Source organism: Neopelma chrysocephalum, unplaced genomic scaffold (assembly GCF_003984885.1).
Source record: "Neopelma chrysocephalum unplaced genomic scaffold, ASM398488v2 Primary Assembly neopelma1_64, whole genome shotgun sequence".
Classification (NCBI taxonomy): domain Eukaryota; kingdom Metazoa; phylum Chordata; class Aves; order Passeriformes; family Pipridae; genus Neopelma; species Neopelma chrysocephalum.
In genome coordinates, this window is record NW_020897721.1 from 3,119,511 (window position 1) to 3,144,745 (window position 25,235).

A 25,235-nucleotide genomic window follows, 5' to 3' on the forward strand; every position below is an offset into this window, starting at 1 on the left:
TTCAGCTCAGAAGGCATCTGTGCACAAGGAGATGGAGATCACGGAAGGTTTTAGGTTCCCTGCTTGAGCAGAGCATGGGTCCATCACTGGAGGGGGCTCGTGGGCTCCATAAAGGGGCTGCAACCCACCACCCTTCCTTTAAAAGCCCCTCCAAATCCTTGGTATCATGGCAAGCGTCCTGCTACTCTGTACAGAGTGTTCACAATCCCTGCAACAGCCTTTCCTGCCATGTCCCAGTCTGTAAACATCCCTCCCAGTGTTATGTGTCCCTTGGAGGGCCACAGGGTGGGGAGCAAGCTGGAGACCATTTCTTCTACATTTCCTCACCCCGTCCCCGCTGAGATGCACCCATGCTCCCAGCCCCACTGATGAGGCAGCACGACAGGCTCTCCCAAAGCACATGGCATGAGCAGATGTGCCTTGGGAACACCATCTCCACTACTCCCACCACCACCATCAGTCTCCCGGGTCTGGGCAATGACTGCCTGCAACCCCAGGGTTGGTTTTATCGGTTCACAACACCATGAGGCAGCATCCTATGAAGACTGGACTCACCCCTTGATATTCTGAGGAGCATTTAACCATCTTCTCCATACTGGCTTCAACCTGTAAAGTTTTAAACACAGAAATCACCCCCGTTCTTCTCTCTGTGATGAACAATAAAGGAAAAGAAGGGGTGAAACTTGTCCCCCCATTCACCGGCTTTGCTGTCCTAGCTCTGCTTCCCCTGCTCGAGTGCCAGAGCTGCTCGGTGTGTACGTAAATCTGTGTCAGTACCCACAACAGCCCTCATCTCTTGCTCTCTTCCTCTGAGCAGACAGAGTAATTACAGTGCAGCAGTGCCAGCACAAGGCGTTTCTGCTGATGAATGCACTCAATCTAAGCACAGTTTTATGTATCATTAATTCCTTTAGCGTTCAAAAAAATAACTTTTTTGATGGCAGATAATACTGTAATCACTCACAATTGCCAATAAAATTATCTTCATTCAGCTGTGTAAAACAACTACATGAGTAATTTTACTCACTTAACATTTCTCTTTTTTTTAATTTATTTTTTAATGCAAAACTGTTTAGATTCAGATTGTTTTAACACAGACACTACTAGAAATAAGTTCCCACTCCCTCATTTATATAGAAAGGAGGTTTTCAGAAGCTGAAACTAGTTGCTTAAGGTGTCTTGAGCAATCTTAGGGATCTCCCAAAGGGTCCCTTCCATCCTAGGGACCCCACTGCTATGATTTCTTCAGCTTTTCTGTACTCTCCATCAAACTACCATGCAACAGCTGCCAGGTGCACAAGGAGCAAGAGAGTTTGTGCAAGTGCAAGTCATGGTCCTCTTCTAGGTCAACTCCTCCTCCACTCTGCTGGAAAACACGTGAGCATTCTCTAATCTGCTTCAGAACAGAGTCCACCAAGCTGGCACAAACCATGTGTTCAAACTGACTGTGGTAACTCAGACACTCCAGTTTGAGGCAGATTTGGGAGCTACCAGCCCTCCCACTGACAGACCTCTGTAGCACAGGCAAGGAGGAGGACAAGAATCTTCCACAGACAGAAGTGACTACAAAACGAGCAATAGAAGTGTCAAGGAGTGAACAACTTGGTTGAAACATGCAATTTTCTTGCAGGGGTGAAAGGAATCACTGCCACGTGACGCTACCTCTTGCCCAAGCTGCTGGGCAACCTTCTCACAAGGGTTAAACTCCAGCTCTGAGAGGAGTTGCTTCACCTTTTCGCAGATCATGTTGACTAATACCACTCCAGAGTCAGGAACCTACAAGGAGAGGGGAAATTAAGCAAGAGGGACTATTGGCTGTTGTAAGTGTAGCTTGGATATTCTTCCAGAGGGCTAGATCCTGGGAAGCAGGTGACTGGCAGCTGGTGGCAGGAGCAGGTTGTTAACCTCTGGGAAACAGTCTAAAAGCAGTGGAGTGAAATGGAGGAACAGAAGTGTAAAATTCCTGGGTGAACAGTTTCTGATTTCCTCTTTGAAAATAAGGGGAGTAAATGAAATTAGCTGTGGGAGGCCAACAGGAGATGTTACTTCCCTACAGGACATGGATAAACTGTGGATCTCCCTGCTGCAGGAGGCTGTGAGTGCCAGAATTGTGTTGCATCACACAAGAAATATCTGTGTGAGCACGCAGCTATTAGTCACTCTAACCTAACCTCTGGCTTGAGAGGCCGCAGCATTCCGGACACCAGGAGACAGTGCTAAGGAAAACACCGCCGAGTGTTTGCCGTGCTCTTGGCACTGCTCTGGTGTCAGGTGAACAGGAACTAGCTGATCCTTCAGCCTGAGCCGGTCTGGCTGACCGTGTGTGATTTGTCACAGATAGAAGATGACGCCTTTCTGCCCCTCCTTTGGTAACTGCAGGGTTACAGCATCTCTGGGGTGTGGTGTCCCAGTCACAGCTCTATGAACACGGGGAGGTGGGTGGGCAATGGGGAAAGATGTTTTCATGGATCCAGCTGATCCTTTCATCCTCTCTTAGCCACAGGCTGCAGCCCTGCCAGGCAGTGAAGGAGGAGCAGGGGTAGGATCAATCTTCAGTTCCAGCACCCCAAGGTTCAAGCCCCTTTTTGCAGCAGCATATGGGCAGCCTATGGACATAACAGCAGAAAAGTTCACTTGCTTATCTGGCAAGGACACACCAGTGTCCCAGAGGGACATCAGGGTATCACTTTCCCCACAAGCCAGCAGTTGGCCCCCACCCCAGCCCACAAGGAGCAAGATCGGACCCATTTAACCTCTCTTAGACATTCCCAGGCACATCCTCCCGGACAGGGCATTCCCAGCCGCCACCTGCATGTGCTGGAGCCCCCCATCCTCTGCTCTGTGTCATCCCCTGGCCCTTCTCTGCTGGCAGCTGGGTCATAGCACAGACCCACTGTGGTTTTGGATTTCCCATGCTCTGATTTAACTTCCTGGAGCTGGCCAGCCCCAGCAGAGACCCACTGTCCTGCCTGATGCCTCAACCCCACTTATTCACCCCCATACACTTTGCCAGGAAAGGGGAGAAAGAGAGTCTCTGGCAGCAGCTCCTGGCATAACACTCCTGTTTTGTTTTCTTCTCTTTCATAAGACGAACTGCAGAAGTTGAAAATTGTTCCTGCGTGAAAGATTTCAAACAGGGTTTAAACTAGGGGGAAGAGGGTTGGAGAAGTAATTTTGTCTTCCACAAGAACTAGTTTTAGCTTCTGTTTCTCCAAAGTTCCCCACCTTTCTTGTTCTCATGTTAAAACACCTCAGGTGCACATGGCTTTACAGCCTACAAGGGATCGTCCCTGTTTTGGCACTTGCTGCCACGAGGTGAGATCAGTGCAGCTGAGGGTGAGATCAGTGCAGGAGCCTGAAGCCCCCAGGGTGAGAAAGAAGGAAAGATGAGATAGGCATGACAGACAACATCTGCTCTCACCAACCTTGAGCTGATTACATGCTCCTGACTCAGTTCAAGGGCACTCCCACCAACCCAATCCCCTCAATTCCTTGTGAGTAGTCTGCAAGCATGGGTCTGCAGCGTCCTTGGGAGTTTGGATTACTGTGTAACCCTCTGAGTCCCACAATCTGAAAAGGGAGGGGAAGGGGAAGGAAAAAAAAAAAGAAGAAAAAAACTCAACTCAGCAGGGAAAGCTGCCGTTCTTGCATGTAATTTCCTTGACCCAGATAACAGGCAGCTGCTTATCCTCAGAACAAGAAGCCGTAGGCCACAAGTTCAGCGAGGGCTGAGTATTTCTGAGGCTTCCACATTGTTCAGTAAAGAGCCCCAGGACATGGTGTACGTACAGTGCAGCAGTTCCTTCCGAGGCAGCCAGGCACTGGCACAAGTGGCTCGAGTGCTGCCAGAGCAGCCCTGAGATCCTGAAGACTGAACTAAAAAAAGCCAGTGGCCTGAGCAATAACATCAGGAAAATCAAGCCTGGATGCATGTGATTCCGTCATATTTTCTAGCTCAGCATCTGCCCGCGGGTGGGTTGGGCACAGCTCGTCCTGCTGGGAGGCAGACAAAGCGAGAAAATATCCCAGATCCTTCCCAACGGGTTTTTCACAACCCTATGGGCAGTATTAAACTGGATAGCTTGAAATATTTGCTGACTAACTTTTGGGAGTGGTGAAGTTTTTTTTAAGAACAAGACCCCATATCGGGCTGGTGGCCAAAGAAATTATTCTGGACTTTCCCTCTAAACGAAAGGCCGCGGAGAGCAGAGATGCCAGATTTCTTTTGTTGGAAGCCGCGGCACTCAGCATAGCGCAGGCACACCCATGCTCTGCCCGTGACAAGTGAACTCCGCTGGCCACCTCCTGGGACGTTTATTGTTTCTTTTTCCCACAGAGTTGCTTCGCTCTAAGAAATGCAAAGGAGTCAGGTATCTCTGGGACTCCCCTCGCCGCTGCTTTGATGCTCCAAGCCAGGACTGCCCCCAGAGGGACGGGAAAATTACGAGGAGATCAAAGCCTCGCTCCGGGAAGGGAAAAACGAATAAACCTCATCAGATAGAGACCACCCAGCACAGGGAGGGGCGAGCTGTCACCCAGGAACTCTTCCTGCTGCCGAACCTCCCCCTCCCTGCCCGCGCCGCGCCCGCACAGCGGCAAACGGGTGAAATCCCTCTCCGGCTCGGAATCCTGCCCAGGTTTTGCCTCGCTCTTCCGCACCGGCGGGCGGGTGCCCTTGGCCGGGCCGTGCGGGCGGCGCCGGGCGCGGGCGGAGCGGGCGGTGCGGTGCCGAGCGGGGCGGTCCCCGCCGGGCCGGGGGTCCCCGCCGCAGCCCCGCCATGCGGGTCCCGCTGCCCGCCCTGCTCGGCGGCTCGGCCGCCCTCCTGCTGCTGCTGCTGCGATGGCGGCGGCGGCGGGGGCTCTGGAGGAAGGTGGCGGAGGCGCAGGAGCGGCAGGAGCGCAGCCTGGTGCAGATGGAGACGGCGGCGCAGCGCTTTCGGGAGCAGGTGAGCGCCGGGAGCCGCAATCCTCGCTCCCGCACCCGGGCGCGTGGGCGAGCCGAGCCGCCCCTGCCCGGCGGGGATTCCTCACCTGGGACGCTTTTCCCGTCGCGCAACCCCCCCCAGTGCCGCCCTCCCTGAGAGGCGCGGCTGCTCCCGCAGGGCTGGCCGGGCTGCCAAGCGGTATCCCGGCTCCTCATATGCACCCACATATGCACCTCATATTTTCCCTTTCTGAGCCAATGTGGGCGTGTACCCCTCACCATCGCAGCGATCGCCGCTGTCGTGGGGATGAGGAGGAAGCGCTACCTGGGGCAGCGGGGGATAACGGGATAAACAGTCGCCGGCAGAAAAGGAAGGAAAATCCCTGTTTGAAAGCTTCCCGGCACCTTCGCCGTGGTGGGAGGCTCAGGCCGGTTGAGGAGGCAGCTGGAAGAGGCGAGAGGCGATGTGTTATCAGCAGGGGCCAAAGTGCAGCCGCAGCTGCAGAGGGGGATGAGTTGGTGCCCCGCGATCCCGTCAGGCAGCCCGGCCTCAGGCTGGAGCAGAGCCATTCGGGTTCAGAGTCCAGCTTGAGTGGAGAGGTTTGACACGTTTTTCATGCTATTTAGTAGGTGGTAAGGAAATTTCTGCTGACCTAAAAATGACCTGACTGCTGCCAGGTTCCCTGCTTTTTGTGCTTCCCTGTAGGGTATCTTGGTGGTGCCAGGAGAAGAGCTGGCTCCAGGTCCTGGTTTGTTCCTTGGTGTAACAATGTCTATAATCATGATGCCAGCTCCCACTCTGTAATTCAGCAGAAACCATTGCACTAAGACGTTCCCCCGGGCCTGGCCGTGACCTGTCAGAACAAGGCTGTGTGAAAGGCTGTATTCTAATCAGTGCTTGATGAGGCTGCTCTGGCTAGAAAGCAAGCCTGAGAAAGCCTGGGCTAGTACTGGCCCTGCAGGTTTCACACCATGCTCGCTGGTATCAGGTAGAGCAGGATGTGGTCTTGAGGCAGATTCTACATTTAGCTGCTAAATTGAAGATATTTTTTTGTGTGGGTTACAAAGGGGACCAAGGAGAAAGCAACCCTCCAGCTGAAGTAGAGGTGTAACATTCCCTCTTCATCCTTTCCCATAGAATCCTTCCGTGAATGTAGTCTCCATCCTCTCTCTGCCTTTGCCGGAGCTGTCCAAGAAACTCCGTGATGGCTCCCTCCCTCTGGACCACGTCTTCTACGCCTACGTGGGCAAGGTGAGGAGCAGGGGTGGTGGGGCAGCATCTCACCCACTGTGGGACTGGCTTCTTTTTGGAGGAGCCCAGCACAAGGTTCAAACCTGGTTTAAAATGCTGCTGAGTTGCTGCTGCTCACTGGTTAGTGAGCCCTTCCGTGCTTTTCTGTGAGTGAGGAGAGAGCTGGGCATCTGACTGCCATAGCTCTTAGCTTGGTTTGGAACAAAAAGTAGCAGCAAATTCAGCATCTGGAGAGCCAATGCTTTCCTAGGTGAGTCCACACCTTCTCTGGGCAGGTATACCTGTAGGGAAGTCACAGAGTGCTGCTGTTGTCTCCCTTCCATCTCCAAATGGGTTGGTAAACCTCAAAAAGTCAGTGTTCATGTTCATTCTCTACTTTTGCCATAATGTCCTGATCACCTCCTGGGTTCCCTCTTTGGGATTATCATTTTTGCTGCCCCAGAAGCTCAATCAAGTCCATGGTATTCATCTGGGCTGAGTACCTCCCTTCATCATGCACCAGCTGGTGCTATGGCCCACCCTGTGTCCAGAAATAATTTTGAAGTTTGCCATGAAAATGTCTTGAAAAGAAGCAGAAAGGGCTGCCCTGATACCAACTGTTCAGACGGGAGATGGAAAAGGGGGAAGAGGGAGGTATTCCTTTGCAGAACAGAAGGCCACTGTGCAGTGCTGCAGGCTGTGTCTCACCTGTGGGCTTTGCCTGCTTTCCCCAAGGCCCTCCAAATCGCCACAGAAACCAACTGCATCACAGAGTATCTGCAGGAAAGCGAGACCCAGCTCCGGAAGGCGAAGCTGGCGGGGAAGCAAGGTTTGCTCTACGGGGTGCCAGTCAGCATCAAAGACTCCATCGACTGCCAGGTACTGCCAGCGTGATTTTGTGCATATCCTGAGATCCATGTGGTTTGAAGTTTGGTGGCAGGGGGAGGTTTGACCTCAGCATCTGGCTTGACTCTGTCACAGCTGATGTGGGATGGCCTGCCCTGTCAGGTGAGGGTGTTTCCTGACCCGTCTCCCGTATGAGTCAACAGAGAAGGCTGGTCAGATTTACTGTCAATGCACTAAGAAATGTGTGTGTGGTGGATGGGTTGTTGGAGGTGTGTGTATATGCTTAAATATATAGATAAAAATATGGGGACAGGGGGAATTGCGCTCCTCCATTGGGAAACCTCGTTGTCCTGTGTTCCCAGGGTCACGATTCCACGATGGGTTTTATAAAGAACCTCAATAAACCCGCAGCAGAGGACAGCGTGGTGGTGCAGGTGCTCAGGAGACAGGGGGCAATTCCATTTGTCAAAACCAATGTTCCCCAGTCCCTCATCAGGTAGGTGGGTGCTCCATTCCCTCAGCATAGTGTCGGTACTCCCTTCCTCATCTCGAGGGAGGGTTTCTACCCAGTCTCATTCTCATTTCCCTCATCTTTTTATATAACAACACCTGGTCCCCATCCCTTATGTCTTTAAGTTTCACTTAAAAAAGCAAACACATTTACACTGAGGATGAAAATTTACTCTAGTTCCAAATGAAATAAAGAAGCAAAAGAGGACAAGGAGAGAAATTGTTGCTCTTCTTTCCTGTGCTGGGTGTTTTTAAATCACTTTTTTTCTTTTTTTAAATTAGCCTCTCAGAGGTGATCCTACAGTGCAAACACATATTCATGGAAGGGGAAGCTAGTTTAGCTAACAGCCTCAAATTATCCTGCCCCCAAACATCCTGCTGTATCTGGCAAGACCAGTCTTGGTATCATTGATATGGGGTGAGCTCAGGTGTGCTCTGCTGGACAGTGTCCCTGCATCCTGCCAAGTGAGCTCTGGCAAAGCTCCTCTGTGGGTGACTATTGCCCAAGTCCTATGAAATGCCTTCCTTAAGGCGATGTGGCAACGGCTGACCACGTTTCAAAAAAGCCACACAGACAGGTTGCCTCAGGAATTATCAGATTTTGCACCAGTTCCTGGGGAAGTCCAATGTCAAATATTGCTGCAGTTGGCATTTGGCCTGTTCTCAAGCAGGGTCTCAGCTTTGGGTGTCCTGTGGCACTTGAGACTAGCTGAACAAGGAAACTTTCCAGAAGGCTTAATGTGTTTATGCTGCCAGAGGTTCTCTCTGGGGAAAGTTTAGTGACACTGAAATTAGCTGTCAAGTGAATCCAGGTATTGGAACCACCAGGAAAAGCCTGGTGGTCTTCATGGGATCTTTAAGAAGCTCCGTCAGACTAAGTGATGTCAGTGTAACAACTAGTGAATTACCTGATTACCTTCTCAGGGTCTTTTTGTAGTGACTGGGCTCCACAGCAGCAGATACCTGCATTCCTCATTTGCGATCTCTCTCTCTCTGTTTAGCTATGACTGCAAGAACATAATCTTTGGTCAGACGCGCAACCCTCTGCTCTACACCAGAACTCCCGGAGGCTCCTCTGGTGGAGAAGGGGCACTTGTAGGAGGTGGTGGGTCCATCTTGGGCATTGGGACGGATGTAGGAGGGAGCCTTCGTTTTCCTGCTGCCTTCTGTGGGGTCTGTGCGCTCAAACCCACCGGGAACAGACTCAGGTACTGTGAGAAATGCAGCGATGTCTGTAGGTGGGACCCACCCTCCCAACCACTGTGCTGGGATGATCCTACTCCTGTGGGCAAGGGGAAACTTGGGAGGAACTGGGAAGGGTTTGTTTATCACTTCTGCCTGGGCATTTTTTGGAGCTATATGGAAGGAAGCATCAGTTCTCCCAGAATAGAGATGGGGAAACTTCTCCATCCAGATGCTAAGGGGGTGGTTGTTCCTGACTGACAGGACACTTGGGCCTAGGCTGGGGTCTCTCTTGGATTTCGCCTTGGCTCTTCCTTCTGCCAACCTTTGCATCTGCAATTTTAATTCATACTTGCTACTACTTAAAGCCTTTCCCTTCAACAAAAAATACTCAGCTGCTGTATTGTGTGTGTCTCTTCTCTTTGCAGTAAAAGAGGAGTACTGTCTGGAGTCGTTGGGCAGAAGGCAGGTAGGAATTGACGGCTGTCCCCCAGGGAGGGCAGCAGGGCAGGGAAGAGAAGGACCCTCAGATGGTTATGGGGGACTTTCTCCAAGACCTGTAGATACAAGCAGGTTCCCTTTCAGGGACTTTTTCAGAGAGCCACCCCCATACCATGATTTCTGAGAAAGTGAAATATGCATGAGCCCAGCAGAGCAGTTTGGATATCACATAAACCACAACACACCCCGTTAACCCACAGGTTGCTGCCATGTCTGCCACTGCTTCGTGGAAGGTGGGATTAGCAGTCAGAGAGGGTGTTTAATGTTGTCCTTGTGTCATGATAGACAAAGCTTTTTGTTTATTTGTTTTGTAAATCATTAAATGGGCCAGGGCACATATTGATGGATAACAGCTCTGGGTCCATAATGATGGACCTCCTGGTGGGAAGACACTTGCAGGCATCCCCAGCCCAGTTCTTAAAGAGGAACTGTTACCAACATTACACTAAAGACAAAATGATTCCGAAAGGTCCTGCTTTTGCAGAACATGCCCCTGAAAGATGCCCAGCCATGAATGTTCTCTTCTGGTCTCTTCCAGTGGCTGCAGCAGTGGGGCCATTGGCAAAAGACGTGGAGAGCCTGGCGCTGTGCCTGCGGGCGCTGCTGTGTGAGGACATGTTCAGCCTGGACAGCACAGTGCCACCCCTTCCCTTCAATGAGGAGGTACAGGACCTCGAAGGGGCTGGAGGTCTCTGGGAAGAGCTGCCATCGCTCAGGGTGAAAACGCCTGACCTGTGGGTGGGCGCGTGGGCGAGAGAAGTGCTGCTTTCCAGACCTGCCCTGTGTCACAGGTGTACTGCTGGCTGCACTGGTATCCTTCCAGCTGGTGCTCTCCCTTGCTCTGCAGGTGTATTCCAGCACGCAGCCCCTCCGCATAGGATACTACGAGACCGATTTCTTCACCATGCCGAGCCCTGCCATGAGACGCGCCGTCCGGGAGACGAAGCAGCTCTTGGAGGAGGCCGGCCACACGGTAGGAGCCTTGGGCTGCTTGGACATCAAGGGGCCAAGCCCATCCTGTATCTTTGGACTCATCAGTTGTTGCTCAGAGGGAAAACATAATTTTCAGGGAAGGATGGATGAGGTGGGGAGGACGTAGTGACCTCAGATGCTAGAGGCTTTCCTGAGGGCTTGTCAGAAGCTCCTCAACCCAGCTTGGCTTATTTTAAACCCTCGATGGCTTCTCCCACACAATTTCCTTGTGCCTCTGCCACTGATTCCTTCCTCTCTTGTACTTCCAGCTGGTGCCCTTCGAACTCACAAATGTGGACTACGTGATCTTTAACTTCTGCGTCAGGGGAATGTTTGCAGATGGAGGCACCTCCTTTGTCAAGAAATTGTAAGTAATGCCTGGAGCAGTTTGGTAGGATTGGTGCCTGTCTATAAAAATTCTTCCTAGGATCTGGCTATCACATGGATACAGGTAGCAGATCTGTTGGATGTAGGTAGCAGCTTATAGGCACTGGGATTTACTGGGGAGCTTAGCATCAAGTAATTCAGCTGAACCTTGGTTCTCTTTTGGATTGTTACTAGCCTCAATAGATGAAAGAAGACTGGGAGCTGACATCCTGTAAATACTGTGAAAATCAGAATTGCCCAGTGGAATGGAGCAAACCTCTTTGTCACTTAGATGTGCTGTTCAGAGGGGTTGGCTTGAGAAAGCTGATCTGCTGTGATTGCTTCCTACCACTGCTCAGCTAAACACTCCTTTCCCTTTCAGCAATGGGGAACTTGAGAAAGTCGGCATGGGGCTGCTGTTCTGGCTGGCACAGTCACCACACTGGCTGAAAACTCTCCTCTCCTGGATTGCCAAACCTTTCGTAAGCTCCATTTCTTTCTAGCATAGACAGAATTAAGCAGTATGTGGTGAATAACTTGTCTCCCATTGCAATAAGGCTTTATCATAGAGAAGTCTCTAGGCATTGCTTCCTGGCTGTGGTCAGACACGTCTCCAAACTGGACTGATGCTATTTCTGTTCCTTCTCTCCCCACTTTATGGAAAATCCACAAGTCCTGCCTGATCACTGAGTAAACAGCTTATATTTGTGACTGAGCTGTCTCAGGACACATCAGTTATTTGCCTTTTTTTTTCTTTCTCCTTCTCAGGTACCTCGATTTTCAAGTATCATAGGAAATATGAGAGCAAAGTGAGTAAATCTGAGCCTGACCAAGGGTGTGAAGATTTGGGTTTCTCTTCTGGGGAGCAGTGTTTGCTACATTAGGGACACTGCTCCAGCTGCACGTGCTTGAGGGAATGCAAGGCAGAAAACACAAGGGTGGGAGCAAACTGAGAGCAGTTTGTGTCAATGCCATAGGTGGGAATGAGAGCAGGGGCTCACAGCTTCTTAGGAAGTGGATGAAGCCTGTGGGAATGAAATACGGTGTTTGCTTCAGCACTGGTTAATGCATCCATCATGCCACAGGGTAGGGACCCCATAAGGCAGAAAAAAGTTGTATGCACAGGGAAGGAGGCTTGCTCTGCAGTGTCAGTGTTGGGCAGCTAGAGATAAAAGAGGACTCAGATTGTGTAGCAGAGAGGGTGTGCTAAAGTTCGCTCTTCCCTTGCTGCAGCTCCAGGGGCAGAGCTAACCTGTGCCCCTCTGCTTTTTTGCTGCTCTTCCCTGCCTCTAAAGATTCTCTTTGCAACACCTTTTGATGCCTTTCATTGGTTTTGTTTCCTTTTTCAGCACAGTGGATGAAGTCTGGAGTCTTCATCATGAAATTGAGGTAAAGTATTGCATTTTGGGGTTAGACAGTTTCTGTTTGATTTCTCTTTGGGAAGAGGCAGATTCAGTGCCCACCAAGGTTAGGAGATGATCAGTGATGTAAGGTAGGGACATGTCACTCCTCAACCAATCTCACTTGGACGTGCAAGTCCGCAGCACATTTAAAGATTACGACAACATGTAGACAAGTTCATGATTCTGAATCAGGCCTGTATTTTTTACACCTACACTTTGAAAACATAGGTCATCACCTGCAGCAGACTTGCCTTTGTTTCCATTCTTGTTTCCTCAAGACCCATGACCATGTCCCAGCTCACCATGTGCCCCTGCACTCAGTCATTTCTCACCTCCGGTTTACCAGGGAGAGGGTGCTTTGTATGCTGAGCGGGCTGCTGGGCAGGCAGCAAAAGGTTGCTGGATTTTAGCAGAATCAGGCCTGATGTAGCCTGTTGGCTGATCCCAGAGAAGAGCTGAGAGTGTGGCTGGATGCCCAAGGAGAGCCTCAACCAGCAGCCATGGGACAGCACATCCACCCCACTGACCACCAGCACATTTCCTCCTCAGGACTTTTGCCACCAGTTCATTGCCCAGTGGAAAAAGCTGAATCTGGACGTCATGCTCTGTCCCATGCTGGGCCCGGCCCTCGGCATCGGCTACCCTGGGAAGCTCTCAGGTAGGGCTGCCTCCAGCATGGCCCTGCTGTGGCACTCCACCAGTATCCATGAGAAGTGTTCCTCCTCCCCTCACATCCCCAGGGCGCTGGCCAGCACTGGGAAGAGCTCATCCCTTGGGACAGCTGCTGTCCCAGCCCATGGGGTACTCCCAGGACAACCTCCCTGGTACATGTGGGAGCCAAGGGGACGGTTTCTGTCCCTCAGCCCTTGAGTTCCCAGTGCAAGTGCCCTGTTTGGTGGGAGCTCACGTACACCAAGGGGGGTGAAGGCTTTCTCTGTGTCAGGCTGGCACTGCGAGCTCACCCTCTCCCCCAGTGGCAGTCAGCTACACCATGCTCTACAATGCCTTGGACTTCCCCGCTGGCGTGGTCCCTGTCACCATGGTGACGGATGAGGATGAGGAGGAGCTGAAGGACTACAAGGGCTACTATCGGGATTGGTGGGACCGGACCCTGGCAAAGGTGAGTGGTGCCAGGTTCCTCAGGGGCATGGGCACCCCCATCCCTTTGCCTGGACGTCCTCATGCCCTCTCCCACTCTGTCTGTGCCCCAGGCCTTTGGTGGCAGCGTGGGGATGCCCGTGGCCGTGCAGTGCGTGGCCTTGCCGTGGCAGGAGGAGCTGTGCCTGCGGTTCATGAAGGAGGTGGAGAGACTCGCTCTGAAGAAGAACAGTTTCTTCTGAGACCCACGTGCTCGCTTGGAGCAGGATCCCAGCTCACATCGGCGTGGGTCATCCTTTGGTCCGACCCACAGGACTCATGTTCCCCTCAGTGAGGATGTGGTGATGACTGGGATTGCTGCTGGCTTTGGGGTGCAAGGGGAAGGCAAGGTGAGCTCTGCAGTGGTGGAGTTCTCCAGTCATTGTCCTAATACAGTACCTTTTGTTATCTGAGTCTGTTATTTCAGGTCTGTGTTTGTGCATGGGGTTGGGGTGGATTTTAATAGCCCTCTCAACACCCCCCAGGGAAACACAAGAACACAATCTTTCTCTTACAAAAGGGGAAACTGAGGCACTGGTTTTGTCAGAGATGCTTGGGCTCCTACTTGGAGTGCTGTAGGAACAGGGATTTTCCCCTCTGTTCTCAGCTCCCTGAGGATTTAATCTGGTGTTTTCCCTAGCACAGACCAGCAATCTGAAGTGAAAGCAGACTCTGGCAAGCAGGAAGGGAGCTGGCCCACTTCCCACAGCACAGTGCTGCTGGCACCCTGCATGCCAGGAAGGAGAAATCAGTAGAATCACAGAATGGTTTGGGTTGGAGGGGACCTTAGAGACCATCTAGTTCCACCCACCCTTCCACAGGCAAGGACACCTTCCACTAGACCACGTTGCTCAGAGCCCCATCCTACCTAGCCTTGAACACTTCAAGGGATGAGGCATCCACAGATCTGGGCATTCTATTCCAGTGTCTCGCCACCCTCACAGTAAAGAATTTTTTCTTACATCTTATCTAAATCCACCCCCTTTCAGTTTGAAGCCTGCACTGAGCAGCGTGCCAGGGTTGGATGGATGGCAGACAGCCTGCCCTGCACACCTTCTCCTCCCCTTTGGCCCATACCAGCTTTTCCAGCAGGTTTTTCCAGCCACTGGCAGCCACTGGCACCGGGATTGGCAGGACTGGCTGCTCCCAGCAGGTTTCCAAGAATGTTCCAGAAAGGAATACCAGAATGCAAAAGTGTTTCCCCAGGGCGGGAATGTTAAAAGCAGATGGTAACAAAGCTCTGGCAGGATTATTGTTTGGGTTTTTACTGTATTATTGTTGTTTAAACCAGAGCTGTGCAAAAGCATGGAGTCTTTTCAAGGGCTGGGAGAATGTTTATCACAGCCAAGGAGAAAGCAGCTCCTGGACCCCTATTCTTTATCAACAGGCTTTGAAAACAGGAGGGAGGGAGCTTCAGGCATTCCATGACTGAACACTGTGTAAAGCAAAGCCCCAGAAGAGTCAGGGTGGGGTTTTTCACCAGTCACAGGTGCTCTCTGCCCACACAGAAGATGCTGGATGGGGTTATCTGTTTGTATTTTAAAATTCAAGCCTGGAGGAGCTCGTACCAGGAAAGGCAATGCCACCAGCACCCCTGCTGCCAGTGAGCCAAGCACTGTTGGTTTAACTGCTCTCTCCCTGGCATGGAGGTGGGCAGGGTGCAGGAGTCCAAACCACGGAGCCACCAGTGAACCTGAGCCTATAATTATTCCTCACTGGAAGCCCTGAGTGAAGACCTCCAGCAAGCCACAACCATGGGACAGTGCACCAGGCAGGGCCAAAGCTGCTGGGTGGCTCTGGGGACTTGAGGCTGCTAAAAGGGCCAGCTGCAGGCTGCTCCCAGCAAGTCAGCAGGGAGAGGTTGGTGACGTACACCCCGAGTTGTTTGCCTCGTTCTTCAGCCTTCCCTGTCTGAACAGGGGTGATCCTCCTCACCTTTCCAGTCAGCAAACAACTTATCTAAGGGTCTCACTTCTCGCCCAAGCTCCCTCCCTGCTGCCACTGGAATAATCCCACCAGGCGTGTCTCTAACAGGCAAGAAGGTAACAGGGTAGCAGCACGATCACTCGCTTCGGTCCCCAAACCAGACCTCTCCACCAGAGAGCAATGGTTACCCTGGATGCAGTCCCCTTACAAGTTCTGCTACCCTGCTGCCTGGAGCAGGGCCAGCGTCTCCTCAGGTACAGCTGGCTTGCCTTGCATCTTGGCAATGAGCTCTTGGAGGCATGCCCTGTTCCTTCCCTGTGGGCTTGCAGATACCTGAAGATCTAGAGAAGCCTGATTTTTTCAGCCCCTCCTTTCCACACTAAGCCACGGGACAGTCCTGGGCAGGGGGAGCACCCATGGCAAGGGGCAGCTCCTGGGGCTGATAAGACTACATGGTCCAGTTCCTTTGCATCCTGCTGGCTGGAGGATGGCTTGGAAACTGGAGAGTAGATAGGACACTGCATCTGCCAGAGGGGATTTCCCAAAAGTGCTCACCTTCTGATCCAGGTTGCCAAAAGGCTTTTCAAAGGGGCTTGGCTTGAAAAAGATACAGAGGAGCCATACTCCTTGAAGGCATCTTCAGATGGCTCCTTCCATGCTGCATTTCCAGAGTCACCTGCATTCTCTTCATTCTCCTGAGCTCCCACCTCTCCACAGGTGCAGTTTCACTCCCTGCATGAGGTTCCCCAGAAAAAGCAGAGCTACGTTTTCCCAGGCTCAAAGGGCTGCAGGTGATGCTGCCTGAAGGACAGGGATGATGGCTAAGCACCTCTAGTTAACGGGTGTAAATGTTAATTAATTAATAGATGTGGGTATGGTAGGGATAGCCCAGACCTGGGCTTTGCAGGCAGTCAGCTTTGTGTGCAGCCAGGGACAGCAGCAGACAGTGGCTTGGGGAGACACAGAGTTGGGGGACACCCCAGCCTTGGGGAAGCCCCCCAAACTGAGTAAGCTGAGCACATGGCTTTGCAGCCTGACCCACAGCACTGCTCCAGCAGGCAGACCCTTTCAAAGTCCATGGTCTAGAAAGTCCATTCCTGGACTTTGTTAAGGCAACTCTGCTTCAGAGCTGATCCTGCACAGCAGGGCAGTCACAGAGTCTGCATTTATCTGCCCTCCTGAGGAGAAGGTGGGAGACTCAGGTGTCTGTAGCTGGACCCAAACCGAAAGGACGGGGAGAGAAATCATGACCCAAGAGCAGGTCCTGGATCCATCGTGGGGGGACCCTCGTGCCCTCTCAGCTCTGCTCTGCAGTTCAGCTTCAGCTGTCATGCTCCTGAAATGGCTGGGACACAGGCAGGTCCAGCAGAAGATGCATGAGGCAAGGAGGTCTTGGGATCTGGCCCTGGAAAGGATGGAGAAGGCGACTCGGAGGTTTAAGCAAGAGGTAAATTTGGGGAAAGTGTGTGTGGGAGGAAGGAGTTATATTTTGGATAACCAAAGAAATGGGGGAGCTCTGATCAATCCCTCTCTGAATGGTGGTTAGGGCACATGCATGTTTTCCAGCATCACCAATCCGATATTTTTTAAGGGTCATCACCCTCCACTGTCATGAAAACCCCTCCCATAACAGACAGTGTAAAGGAAGTATTTCTTAATACAGACCTGTTGAGAGAATTCTGAGTATGAAAGACGGATTGGAGCTTGGGACCTTCTCAATCAGATCACCACCCCAGACTTCCATATGCCCTTTCTCCTCATCCATCCCTACTGCCAAGCCTTTCCTCTCCCATCCTCCTTACCTCTCCCCCTCCATAGGGACCTGACTGCCCCATCACCCTCAAAGTACAAGGGGGCTTCACATCCTTCCAACATCTGCACATCAGTGACCAAAAGCCATTTTCTCCTGCCCATGCCCAGGTAAAGAAGCACCTGGATTTTAGGAGGTCAGGTACTTGGAATTGGGATTTGTCTTAGACCCATAATAAACACCTACTGCTATTCTTCTCTTGGAGGGGAGGTTGCAAAGAGCCCACACGCTTTTTTTTCCCATGTTAATGATAAATTTTGTAAAACTTTAGCTGGTTGAACTGCTATTCAGTGAGTTAGAGTTAGAAGAGGAGTGAAGGCCTGTAGGAGAGCAAATAGAAACAGGTCAAACCACTCTTACAGGTTCACACAACTCTCCAGTCAAGGAGCAGTTTTTCTCCCTGTTTGGATCCTGGTTTTATGAACTAAGACTCAGCAAATTCCCTGTCAGCAAATTCCCTGCTCCAGCACACGCAGTGCTCTGTGGGAGGTCTGCATTTGTACAGGGCATGTCTTCTAAAATTTTCCGTTCAAGGTGATTGCTGGGCAGATGTTAGAACTGCAGCCTTAGTATTTGCAGCCTCAACATCAGCTTTTTCTTTTGGTTTTTTCCCTCTGCACCCAATTTCCTACTCTTTTTAGAACCCAGGCACCCAGACCACGCATATCCTCTCGCTGACAATGATGGAGCTGGTGGAGAAGCTGAAGGAGGGGTCCCTGTCCCCAGAGAGCATCCTCTACTCCTACATGGACAAAGTGAGTGATACTTTCAGCATGGAGGACAGTGGGACTTTCAAATTAAAAACCAGCTCATTTTCTGAGAGAAGCAGCAATGCTGGGGATTACAATTTGTCAGTACTATGTTGTCTGAAACGTGGCTTACAGGCAAGTAAGTAGGACAGAGATCCAGGGCAGAAAATTATCCCAGAAAGAAACACCTAAAGTTTATAGATAATATCTGAAAAATAAATGCTGAAGGTTTGAGAAGATTGAATTTTCAGCTTGAAAACTAAATATAAGTAATGTCTCCTTCCACCCATCCATCTGTCTTGCTGCTCTTCTCTGTTCTGGAGAGGCTTTGGAGGTGAACCAGGAGGTGAACTGTGTGACAGACTTCATTCATGACTGTGAGGATCAGCTCCAGAAACTGAAGAAGCAGAAGGAGAAGGGGCTGCTCTATGGCATTCCCATAAGCATCAAGGACCACATTAACTGCAAGGTACACCCCTGGTTCCCCTACCTCTTGGCTTGGAGCTGGAAACAGGCCAGGATGTCCCATCCTCACCAGGACTGGCTAAGAGTTCTCTCAGACAAGAATCTGGATCAAATATTGTGAGACCAGCAAACCTGCCTTTCTTCTGATGAAATCTTGTTTTCTTCAGAAATTTCTAACCCGCTCTGATCGGGTTTTCCCTGGGGTAGTCAGGTCCTGTTCTGCCTCTGAGAAAACTTAGGTGGGAACTTTGGAACTGTAACAGTAACAGACATAAATCATGATGCCTCCTGTGGCAAACAGGATTTCTCCTGTATGTAAAGAGCTTTGTTTCTCATCCCCAAGGGCCACATCTCCTCTGGAGGGATGGTGAAGTTTCTGGGCCAAGTGAAGGAAGAAGACAGCGTCATCAACCGGGTTCTAAAGCACCAGGGGGCAATCCCCTTTGTGAAAACCGACATCCCACAGACAATGATAAAGTAATTGCATGTTTGCCTTCATGAAAACACTATGATACGTGACTCTTGCTATCACAGAGAGTGTGGGCAAGCTCCCCCCCCTTGTCCAAGCTAATCATGCACGTTGAGTTAATTGCCTCCTTATTTCAACCTGAAATGATTTATCTTGTATTTGATGTCTCTTTCTCCTTAAATTCAGCTGTTCCAACAAATCTACTTCATGCTGATTCTACCTGCTGGGATTAATTCCGCCCTTATCCCTGTACAGATGCTCTGTGCCCTGTATTTATGGTTTGCAGAGGCAGAAGTACCCCACTCACCTGCTGATCTTCTTCTCCCCAGCTACGACTGCAGCAACCTCATCTTTGGCCAGACTCTGAACCCTCTAAACCACCAGAAGAGCCCCAGGGGCTCCTCGGGAGGGGAGGCAGCTCTGATCGCAGGGGGAGGCTCCATCCTGGGCGTCGGCTCAGATGTAGCCGGCAGCATCCGCCTGCCCTCCAGCTTCTGTGGGCTCTGTGGGCTCAAACACACAGGCAACAGGATCAGGTACATCCCAGCTTCTGTCCTCTTCTTCCACCCGGTGGGGAAACTGCAAGGTGTCCCCAAAAGTGCATCAAACTTTGCAATAGTGTCCATGGTTTCCTCCAGGCTTAAGTTAGCACCTAACCTGCCCTCGTGCCAGCTTGGGCTAAAGGCTCTATTAATGACACAAGATGACTTCTACCTGTTAGCACAACAAAGACTTATTCAGTTTTTAATAGCCCTGGCCAAGAAGCTGCCATGCTTTAACATAAGCTCTTTTGATGCACCTGTAAGCACATGTGAACCCAGCTAAATCAGCTGGATGATGCCATAGCTTTTTCCCAGAATGGTCATGCAGTTTTCATAAAAATGGGCTGTCTGTGCATTTTCCTAATTCTTTTCTGTTGCCACAGTCACAAAGCTGATTAATTCTGTCACTTTTCCAGATCTGCCAAAAACCTCTGGGATCAGCACGGAGCGGTGGCGGTAACGTGACTCTTATTTCCCTTTTTCCTTACTAAATGTTGTGAGAGATTTCTAAAGTTTCTAAGCAATTGCTTCACACTCAGCAATCCACTTGGAGTTGGAAACGAATCATCATCCTCTGCCCTGCATTGTCTAAGCAAAAATAGCGTAAGAACAATCATTAAAAATGAGACTTCATTTTTTTTTCTTCTTTCTGTCTCTCGGTGCAAATTCTTTATTTCAGACGTTAGATGATGTTGTCACAAGCTGAGGCCATGCTTGAACAATCAAGCAGAGACAAAGCAGGAGTCAAAAACTGTGGTTGTGAACTCTGTGGAACCTAGGACAGGAAGCTTTCTCCTGGGCAGCTGTGTCCAGTGCTGCCCACAAACTGATCAAGTTCCTCTTTTAAGCCGTTTGAGTTTTATGCTTGCATTTGATTTTATTGACTGGTTCCTCTCCTCCCTGCTCTGATGGTTGGAAACTTTAATATTTCCCGTGCTCTTTATTCCCTTCCAGTTTATCCTTATTTTATTTCTGTCCTTGAGTGTAAATAGCACCTCTCTGGTATTTTCCTCTGCCTCACTCCTAGGGCTATTTATAGAGAGCAATTGTATCCTCTCTCAGCTGGTGTTTTGCAAGGCTGAAGAGGCTGAGCTGTTTTAGTGTCCACCCTCAGGGCAGGATCTGTTTCCTGGGACACCCTGACAATCCTCCCTGAGGAGAAACATGCCCCCAGCCTGTACCAGCCAGCCTCTATCAGTGCCAGTCACTTGATGGATGAGCAGGCTGGTCTGACAAATTAGAGGGCAGAGGAAAAACTCCTGCAAAGCTGCCTGGTCACTGGGCTGGTGGGAGTGTTTGGAAGGAAATGGGTTAGGGGATTTTTTTAAGGTGAAAACAGATTCCTCTCCCATCCCCCCCAAAAAAAACCACAAAAAAACAAAACCAGCACAAAAATACACATAAAAATACACATGAAAAACCCGAAGAAACCAACAAAAAACCCCACCAAACAAACAAACAAAACAAAGGAACGCCCCCCCCCCCCCCCAAAAAAAAAGAAAAGTCTTTAGAAGGTTTGATGGCTTCAAAGACATTTTCAGTTGGTTTTGTTCAGTGAAACAATATTCACATGTTTTCATCTACTGCAAACAAGAGCCGATTCAAAATTTTTGGCTAGTGACCAGCTTTTTTCTCAGAAAAAAAAGAAAAAAATAGTTACACTGCCAGTATTTCCTGGAAACCCATCTCATTTGTTGAACTTTCATCAGGAAGAATCTCAGACTGCAGGTGGAAATTGAGGTCAGGCTGAAAAACAGCCCCAAGGCCAGGGCTTTTGTGAGAGATGTGTAAGACTCTTGTACAGAAAATTTGGGAGTGAGACAGTTGTGCACAACAGGGATGGGACCATGGGACATGTGTCTGTATGTAACCAGACTGTGGCTGCAGGAACAACTGTACTGTGGTCCATCCACGTCTGTTTGCTAAGACAAAGTGGAACAGCTGTTTGAGGATGGATTAATTCGCTGCCTGATGTTCAGCAAAGCTGTAGTAGACCAGACTACAAACCTAGGTCTCTCTTGGATCTGCAGGACAATCCTGAAGCTGTGCCTCCTGCATTGTGGGGGGATGTCCTGGGCCTTGCCTTCCTGTCTCTTGCTGCCTCTTTTCCTTACCTGTATCCCCAGGCAGAATGAAAGAAGTATTTGTGAAAATATTTTGGATTCATGTCTTTTAGAACCTTCTATCGAAATAACCAAAGCTTTTAGGAAATGTGATTTTTAGTCAGCCAGACCTAATTCTTCAAACTGCTGTTGATCTCCATTAAATACAATTCAAAAACAAAACTGTTCATGGGAAGGATTGGGTTAATGCTTGACGAAATCAAGTGAGAAATGCACACCTAGCATTAATGTCTAGGTCTGGGCAGCACATGGTATTCTGACAGGAAACCTAAAGGAGGAAGAACAAAGGCCCTTTCAAGGCACAGCTCAGATTTTATCTTATTTTTTTAGTTGTATCCAGGAAGGTTTTTTCCCCTCCTTTTCCTATGTGTCAGCACTGACCTGCTACTGCTGTCCAACAGACACTTTTGTCATCTCCTCTGTCTTTCCTCCCAGGTTTACCACACGGAATTCATTGCCAAATGGAGGAAGCTGAGGCTGGATGTGATCCTTTGTCCTGCCCTGGGGCCAGCCTTTAACCACAGCTATGCTGGGAAGCTCTTTGGTAAATCTCCACTCAGGTGTCTCCGGGTGCATCCCTGGCCGTGTTTGTGGGCAGAGCTGGAGCAAGATATTTTGGTCTCTTGGACATTCCCCAAACCATGTACATTGCTCAGTTTCCCTCTGTGGAAGAAAGCAAGGGAGAGGTCACCTCAGTGGGTCTGAGGTCCCCACTTCATCTGAGCTGCTGGTTTGGGATTATTATGGGGCAGCCATTAGTGGCACATCTGTCCCCAGTTGTACATCAGTGAGTTTCCCCTCCGTTGTCTGTCCTGTAGAAAGCCCAGGAGCTACTCTTGCAGCAGAGAGTGGCAGTGAGGAGTGGATGTCAGAGGGGTGGTAGACTTTGGTACAGGGCCAGGCTCTTGTGAATGCAGCTGTCTCACATTTCCCAGGACTTTGCAAAAAGCAGAAAAGCCCATTGCGTGTGACTGGCAGAAAAAAGGCATTTTTCTATAGCTTCCAGCAAACAGTCAGGGTCCTCCATCTCCCTAGCAATGACCTTTTGGGATCCAAAATCCCCAAGATGATGTTAACATAACTGGACATCAGGAATATCTTGAAAAGATAGCTGAGACTTTTCCCCAGGGAGTAGGAGATATAGATGCAGACTGTGAATCGGATCAAATACTCATGTCTGTCCCTCCCAGAGCAGATCTGATCTCCACATGACTGAGAGGTGAAGGTGTGGGTCTCTCTCTGGTCTCAGCAGCCATGTGGCCCTCAAACCTCTCCATCAAAAAGGTCCCTTTGAGGCAGCATGTTTTCAGGGTCTCTTCAGATCCAGCCACTCCAGATTACAATTCCTGCAACCCAAATTACCATCTGAAAGCCACTGCTGGCCCTGCACACTGAATTTTGCCATTTTGCATGCTCTGTGTGATCTTTTCCAGCTGCGACCTCCTACACCAATTTATACAACGTGCTGAACTTCCCTGCTGGGGTGGTGCTGGTCAGCACGGTCACGAGAGCCGACAAAGAGGAACTGAAGCATTACCAAGGGCACTACAGAGACCCTTGGGATAAGAGGCTGAAAGAGGTCAGGGGGGAAGAGGCTTAAATCATAGAAGAAGGTTATGACTGGCACAGTGACACCTCTGGGACATTGTCCCGAGGTTTGTCTACATCTCCTGATGGGAGTGGGAGCTGGTTTAGCCATGCAGTTGGCATTCTCTGTGTTACTACCCTGTGTGTGGTGCTGCAGCAAGGCTGGTGTGTGTCAGCCTGACAGCTGTCCCCTTGCTTGTCTTCCTCTGCCTTCTCTTCCCACAATGTCTCGTGTCTCCCTGGGTGCTCTGGTGCCCTGACTCAGCACTGTCCTTCACTTTTGCAGGCTGTGGAAGGAGCTGTGGGGTTGCCAGTGGCTGTCCAGTGCGTGGCTCTGCCGTGGCAGGAGGAGCTGTGCCTTCGCTTCATGAAGGAGGTGGAGACGCTTGCCCACAACACAAAGAGAAATGTGTGATTTCTGGGAACCAGCCCTTGCTGTGATGACTTTTCATTCCCTGCCCTTCACTCCAGCCACCTTCTACCTGATACAAAGGTAGATAGCAAGTCTCTGAAATAACATTTCAATAAACTGGCACAAAATGCTGTTTAAAAATAGCGAAAATCTCACCCCTGTCTAAGTTGTCCTTCATTGTTAAACTGAGTCAAAAAAGCAAAAGAAAGGAATGAGAGTTAATGCTGTAACAGAGGAACCCCAAGACAATAGTGAAAAAATATCTGTTGTATGATGTGAGACCAAACGGCTGTTTATTGCAATATTTTACTTCCAGCAGTGGGAAGCAGCAGATGATTGTGGGAGAGTATAACCTGGTAAGTGCAGAATTCCCTCTCTGGCTGTGCCATTGGTTGGCTAAGAGACTTTTTGGCAAAGACTTGCAGTCAGCCCATCGGTTTAAATAGCTGCCAGGAGAGCTCTCCTCCACAAACTCCTTGGTCCCCTTCCTGAACTCATTTGCTTCCTTGATCTCCACATCATCCAGCAGTTTAATTGTTCAGGGAGTAGTGGAAAGCTTAATATTCTGTGAGAAATGGCGACTGGTCTGTCTTCACTCCTGTTCCTCATCATTTCTTCCAGTTAAACAACGGGAAAAGATGTGATTTTATTGCCTATAAACACTTCAGGGAAAACTGAGAAAGCATTTCTGTGTCTACACTGAGGCCACTCACACTGTTTGGTGTTTCCAAGAACACCGTGATGACTGTGTGCTGTTTCTTGACCCATCCTTTGCTCTCAAGGTGAATGAAGACACTGGAGGGAAAGGTGGGAGTGATGAAGCAGACGCTTGGAATAAGCGTGTGTTGAAATAAGGCGTGTGTTGAAGCAAGGCATGATCATTAGCAATGATCATTAGCAATGATTCCTTCTCCAAGCCTCCATATTTCTCCAGGCACCAGGGCTGGAGGCAGTATTTTCCCAACAGGAGGAGAGAGCCAAGGGGTGACAGTGCCCTTGTTGTTCTCCTGCCTCCCTGGGGCAGCGCAGGGATGCTGCAGTCACCCAGCCACCTCCCATGGCCACAGGGAGATCTGAGTCACACGGCAAGCGTGACACAGTCACGCAGCCTGACTCATCATCCTCTGATCCCCATACAGCCAGGAGAAGATCCATGGCACAGCCCTGCTCCAAGGAGATGCCCTGGCTCCACAGGACTGCTGCTGGGGGCACCACCCACGGAGATCCTGCCGGATGACCATCACTATCTCAGGCCAGGAGCAAAGGTTTGTAGCTGCCCTCTCATAGGGAGGATGGGAGCTCACCATTAAACAGGTAACCTGCCCAGGTAGTATTCCTGGATAGATCTGAGCATGCACAGACCTTGTTTTTCAAGGAAAGGATAATGTCCTTTGCTTGTCTATCCCTCTGTACCTGTGCAGGGCTGAAAGAGTCCTATTTCTAAAAGGAATTTCCCCATCCATCCTTGCATTCTGCACTCCAGCCGCTCCTTGTGGATGGCTCTAGAAGGGATTTACTGTTCCTCCCACTCTCCTTTCTCCTGCCTCCAGCCAGTCACTAGATCTCAGGGTCCCGTAGCAGTAGCTCCAAGGACCCAACACCCAAAGGGAAGTTCTCACTATGATCCAGCAGACAACTGAAGCAGAGTGCCTGGATGCTCTCAGACCTGGTCTCAGCTCAGCTAAAGCTCTCCTGGTACTGAAGTGAATGAGGTGGAGAAGACATGTCCAGAAGAAGATGGACAAGGTGTGAGGGAAACAAGATACAAGTTTGGACCTGATTTAGGGGTCTGTTCAGGAATTTAAAGGGCAGGTAAGTGCCTCAGCTGGACAGAGAGCAAAGCACATTCCTGAGTAAAACTCGGGGCCCTTCTCAAGTCAGGTGGTCCATGATGTCAGTTGTCACTGCTGCATAAATGTGGGAGGAAACTAGGGAGGGTGATGCTGAGAGCACTCTGGTGAGCTCAGGTGTTGAAATACAAGGAGAGAGAGGCCTGTAGTAGGGTAAAACTTCAGGTTTTCAGGACAGTTCTTCCTCCAGACCTCCTCCACACTGGAGAAGGAATGTCAGCCCCTTCCCA

General features: G+C 50.3%; 2 protein-coding genes and 1 long non-coding RNA gene across 3 annotated transcripts; 2 read left to right on the forward strand and 1 right to left on the reverse strand.

Annotated features, from left to right (window-relative positions):
• Positions 1 to 1,076: 1,076 nt before the first annotated feature.
• On the reverse strand, positions 1,077 to 4,554 carry LOC113967533. The gene is made up of 3 exons (XR_003534206.1): positions 3,790 to 4,554; positions 1,663 to 1,776; positions 1,077 to 1,563 (listed from the first exon to the last, which is right to left on the reverse strand). It is a non-coding gene; the product is annotated as an uncharacterized LOC113967533 (long non-coding RNA).
• A 142-nt stretch (positions 4,555 to 4,696) lies between these two features.
• LOC113967532 (fatty-acid amide hydrolase 1-like) lies at positions 4,697 to 13,485 on the forward strand. Its single transcript, XM_027683186.1, has 15 exons — positions 4,697 to 4,946; positions 6,063 to 6,176; positions 6,891 to 7,034; positions 7,364 to 7,497; positions 8,513 to 8,719; positions 9,122 to 9,162; positions 9,733 to 9,857; positions 10,042 to 10,167; positions 10,436 to 10,533; positions 10,915 to 11,014; positions 11,301 to 11,341; positions 11,882 to 11,921; positions 12,485 to 12,593; positions 12,910 to 13,055; positions 13,147 to 13,485. The coding sequence occupies exons 1-15, from the start codon at positions 4,779 to 4,781 to the stop codon at positions 13,273 to 13,275; spliced, it is 1,722 nt and encodes a 573-aa protein (XP_027538987.1). The 5' UTR covers positions 4,697 to 4,778; the 3' UTR covers positions 13,276 to 13,485.
• Positions 13,486 to 15,875: 2,390 nt separating this feature from the next.
• Positions 15,876 to 23,300, forward strand: LOC113967447 (vitamin D3 hydroxylase-associated protein-like). Its single transcript, XM_027683026.1, has 9 exons — positions 15,876 to 16,445; positions 17,450 to 17,563; positions 17,883 to 18,026; positions 18,366 to 18,499; positions 18,821 to 19,258; positions 19,450 to 19,489; positions 21,592 to 21,700; positions 22,590 to 22,735; positions 23,030 to 23,300. Exons 1-9 carry the CDS (start codon positions 16,245 to 16,247, stop codon positions 23,156 to 23,158), a joined length of 1,455 nt encoding a protein of 484 aa, XP_027538827.1. The 5' UTR covers positions 15,876 to 16,244; the 3' UTR covers positions 23,159 to 23,300.
• The last annotated feature ends 1,935 nt before the right edge of the window (positions 23,301 to 25,235 follow it).

Excerpts from the sequence above, each read along its gene's own strand:
- LOC113967532 (XM_027683186.1), top strand. The coding sequence starts at position 4,779 with ATGCGGGTCCCGCTGCCCGCCCTGCTCGGCGGCTCGGCCGCCCTCCTG. Across the intron at positions 10,168-10,435 it reads TGGAGGAGGCCGGCCACACG|CTGGTGCCCTTCGAACTCAC; the intron begins GTAGGAGCCTTG and ends TTGTACTTCCAG. Across the intron at positions 12,594-12,909 it reads CTACCCTGGGAAGCTCTCAG|TGGCAGTCAGCTACACCATG; the intron begins GTAGGGCTGCCT and ends CCTCTCCCCCAG.
- LOC113967447 (XM_027683026.1), top strand. The coding sequence starts at position 16,245 with ATGACCCAAGAGCAGGTCCTGGATCCATCGTGGGGGGACCCTCGTGCC. Across the intron at positions 18,500-18,820 it reads ATCCCACAGACAATGATAAA|CTACGACTGCAGCAACCTCA; the intron begins GTAATTGCATGT and ends TCTTCTCCCCAG. Across the intron at positions 22,736-23,029 it reads GGGATAAGAGGCTGAAAGAG|GCTGTGGAAGGAGCTGTGGG; the intron begins GTCAGGGGGGAA and ends TCACTTTTGCAG.